At 33.4% G+C, this 3,742-nt stretch overlaps 1 protein-coding gene across 1 annotated transcript in view; it reads left to right on the forward strand.

The window, feature by feature from the left end:
- LOC106868848 (uncharacterized) overlaps positions 1-3,742 on the forward strand; it is a 91,049-nt gene that overhangs the window by 25,322 nt on the left and 61,985 nt on the right. Inside the window, 1 exon segment of the mRNA XM_014914289.2 lies at positions 2,546-2,584. Coding sequence (XP_014769775.1) covers positions 2,546-2,584 — 39 coding nt within the window.

A 3,742-nucleotide genomic window follows, 5' to 3' on the forward strand; every position in this document is an offset into this window, starting at 1 on the left:
TTTTTGTTTCATCAAACTTATCTGTCTTTTCTTCACGATTTACATATCGTGAATAGTAATGTTAATAAAATGCTGGAGTAGTTTATATATATATATATATATTTCTAGTTTTGAATATCTAGCGTTCTTGTTATCTTTCATTTATTTGTTCATTTACATCTGGGCTATGAAAGGTCTTTGTATATTTTTGTTGGTCGTAATTATTCATACCAGTATGTAATTCCTGACGAGGAATCTAATTTTTATTTCATGAAGAGTGTTTCGTTTTTGTCTTTGTAATTAATTAGACTCTGAAGCAATTTGTAGAATGTATATTGGTTCTGTACCAACTTGGATTATGAACTGAATTAGTGATCGTCTACACTTACAATTTTTCCTTTCCTAATACTTCATTTACTGTTTTTACAAATATTGAATATATATTTTATATATATTCTTTACTTGGACTGTACTGGCAAACTTGGATGTTTGACATCCCTTTGAAGGATTTCAGTCCTCACTTCTTTTGTGTGTGTGTGTGTGTGTGTATACAGGGTGTGATGTGTAAATTGTTGCCATTTTATATTTTTAATTTCACACATTGTTTTTGATTTTGTTAACTGCCTTCAAGGCAGTGCCCCAGCATGGCCACGGTCAAATGACTGAAACAAGTAAAAAATAAAAGATTAAATTCTTTTTATACAGCCTAGGGTGTTACATATCATCATTGTCATCAATCATCATTAAACATCCTTTTTCTCTGCTGGCTTGAACAGATTGACAGGATCCAACAAGCCACAGGGCTATGTTGAGCTCATTCATCAATGTTGGCATGGTTTCTGTGGACAGAGGCCCTTATAAACACCAACCACTTTACAGTGTGTACCTGGTCCTTTTCTTCTTGCCTGCACTTGTGACATCACCAAGTAACTTGCTAGAAAGGAAAAGAGTAGGAAAAGGGAAAAGAAAATACCCCATGGATAACTGTGAGCCAGTGTATTTCAGATGGAAAAAGTGACTTTATGCAAGATGTCAAGATGCTGAAGTATGATAGACGGCCAAGCGCAGGTGTTTTGCCATAGAAAAGATACAAAAGTTCTGCAAAATATCAGAGGTTCTCATGTGGCAAGCAAGGTAGACATAAGCAAAGTAGCTGGTGTACTGATACTTTAAGAGCATTAATTTCAGTGGACAAAGTACACCTGGTCACTTTGGAGTAAGGGTTGGTATAGTCATTCGAATAACAACAGATACATGGGTTGATTTTTGTGCATTGTTCCATTCGCATCTTTTCTATTTTGGATTTGTACTTGCTTATAAAGCATCTAATTTAATTTTCTATGTATTTTCACCATCATCATGTCATTATCATTGTCATCATCATTTTGCATCTGTTTTCCATATTGGCATAGATTGAACAGATCATTACTATTCAAGTCCTTTCTTATTAAGAGTCACTGCTCCTGTATACTGGTGTTTGTACATGTCATTCAGCTCCAATTCTACAGCTAGATGTCCTTCCTATTGTTAGCCACTTCACAGAGTGTACTCAGTGTATCCTCTTATGGCACCAATGCAGGAGAGGCTGAATAGTTCTTGACAAAACAGGACTTAAGAGGCCTTAATACTTACTTAAGAAAAAAAATCACTGAGATTAATTGCTCAGAGATGCCATCTAGATGAAAAACAATAGATTTTCATGTATGTATATATTGTATGTTAATAGTTTTGATAGTGTTATTGTAATGTAGAGAGCACCAAAGCATAGACAACACCAAAACATACTTGCCAAAGTAGAGATAAGAACATCACTATAGTTTCATATGTTAGTTTAAAATCAAGCAGAGATCTTGGAATTGTATGTAGGAAATTATTATGTCATGAATATGAAGTGATAGATGAAAACATGTTGATAAATTTGTGAATATACAATTATAGTTTTTCTCAGAAAACTTTTCTCATTAAAATGATGATGTGTATGTAAAAGATACTGATCACTGTTGTGAATTGAAATGATATAGCAACACCACAACATTATAAACTAACTGACGTGGGAACGTTTATGTGGTTGCTTGAAAAGCCAGAAATAATAGACAAACTTCCTTTAAATTCTTATTTTCACACCATTATTTAATGACCAATGAAAGGGTTTGCCTCCTAATTTTGGACTTACAATTTGTTCAGTAACAAAGCATTTTTTTCTACTTCAAAAATTGTTTGAATATCACTGTGTACAAAATGTTACCCTACTGTTGCTTGTTGTAAAGGTGGCCCCCATAACATTTTAAGCTTCAGGGCCTCAATATTGTAGATCTGCCACTGGCTGCAACAGATTGATGCCTCATTCAAGTGTGAGAGTTGTAATCTCAGATTATATACTATGGAAATCAGGTTGAGCTCCTAGACTAATAACAAACCTTAAAATGTGGTTCAAGTGGGTTTGGTTGTTATCTGTACCAGGTCAAGTGAGCATGCTGTTTATTATTTTTAACTTTAAATAAAAATGCCGTTTTTGTTTTTATTAATTTATGTCTACAAAATATTCTTTTCTATTCTTTTATTTCAGTTCTGAGAGCTCGAAATCTGGTGGCAAAGGGAAAAGGAGGTAAGTGTTAAAAAGTTCCTTTCTCTACTATTGACAAATGATTCCTTTTTAATCATCATCATCATTATGTATATGATAATGATGACCTCTCACATCAATTTTGCCATATGAGCAATCAGTTATTCAATCAATGGCACACCCTACTCATTGAATTAACATGTGATGTGGCTGACAATTTCATAGACATGTTTACCCTTAACATAATTCTCAAACAGAACCATCTTGACACAAGCATGACAGAGCTAGACCTTTGAATTGCAAGTGCTGTCCATCTGATGGGCTTCTATCTAGTTTCTTTCTGTATACTCAAATTCATTTGGGTTGGTCTGATACTATAGTAAATACACTTGCTCAAGATATCACACAGCAGGATCAAACTGAGACCTTATGGTCGTGAACCAAATTTGTTACTCAGCCATGCTGGTAACATAGCATCTCTATATGGGATAGTTTGGATACATCTTTTACTCATTTCAGCCATTGCAATGTGGCCATGCTGGGACATTGTCTTGAAGGTCTTTTAGTCGATCAAAATTCCAGGGTTTCATGCAAAAAATTCTAGGGTTTTAATGAGATAAAGTCTATTAAAAATTTATTCTGTGAAACAAAGCTATCAACCATTTACAAAATAAGGTGTGTGTGTATGTATATATGTGTGTGGGTGTATATAACACACACGTTTGTATATATGGATATATATATGTGTATGTATTTATATGTAAGTATGTGCATGTGTGTGTGTATATATATATATATATAATTATAAGATATGGTAATTAATCATATATTAATTAATATCGATTAATTACCAGGAGGCCAGCACATCTAAAGAATCAAAGAGATTCAGAAATAGTATCTGCAATCTCAGGGGATTAAGGAACATTTTTATATATAACGTTGACCACTAACGTGGACAATTAATGTGCTAGAAATAGATCACATCTTGTGTCTATTAAGACCTAAATTGTTCTCAACATGAAATATAGCAGCAAACCAAAACGTAAGCGGGCAAGACACTTAAAATCACCTAAAAAAAACACATTCTTAAACAGGGACCATTTTCGGATTTAACGAATCTTACCGATTGTTTATTCCTCTTCAGCCTGATTCGTAATGTAACTGCATATATATATATATATATATATATATATATATATA

Source organism: Octopus bimaculoides, chromosome 7 (assembly GCF_001194135.2).
Source record: "Octopus bimaculoides isolate UCB-OBI-ISO-001 chromosome 7, ASM119413v2, whole genome shotgun sequence".
Classification (NCBI taxonomy): domain Eukaryota; kingdom Metazoa; phylum Mollusca; class Cephalopoda; order Octopoda; family Octopodidae; genus Octopus; species Octopus bimaculoides.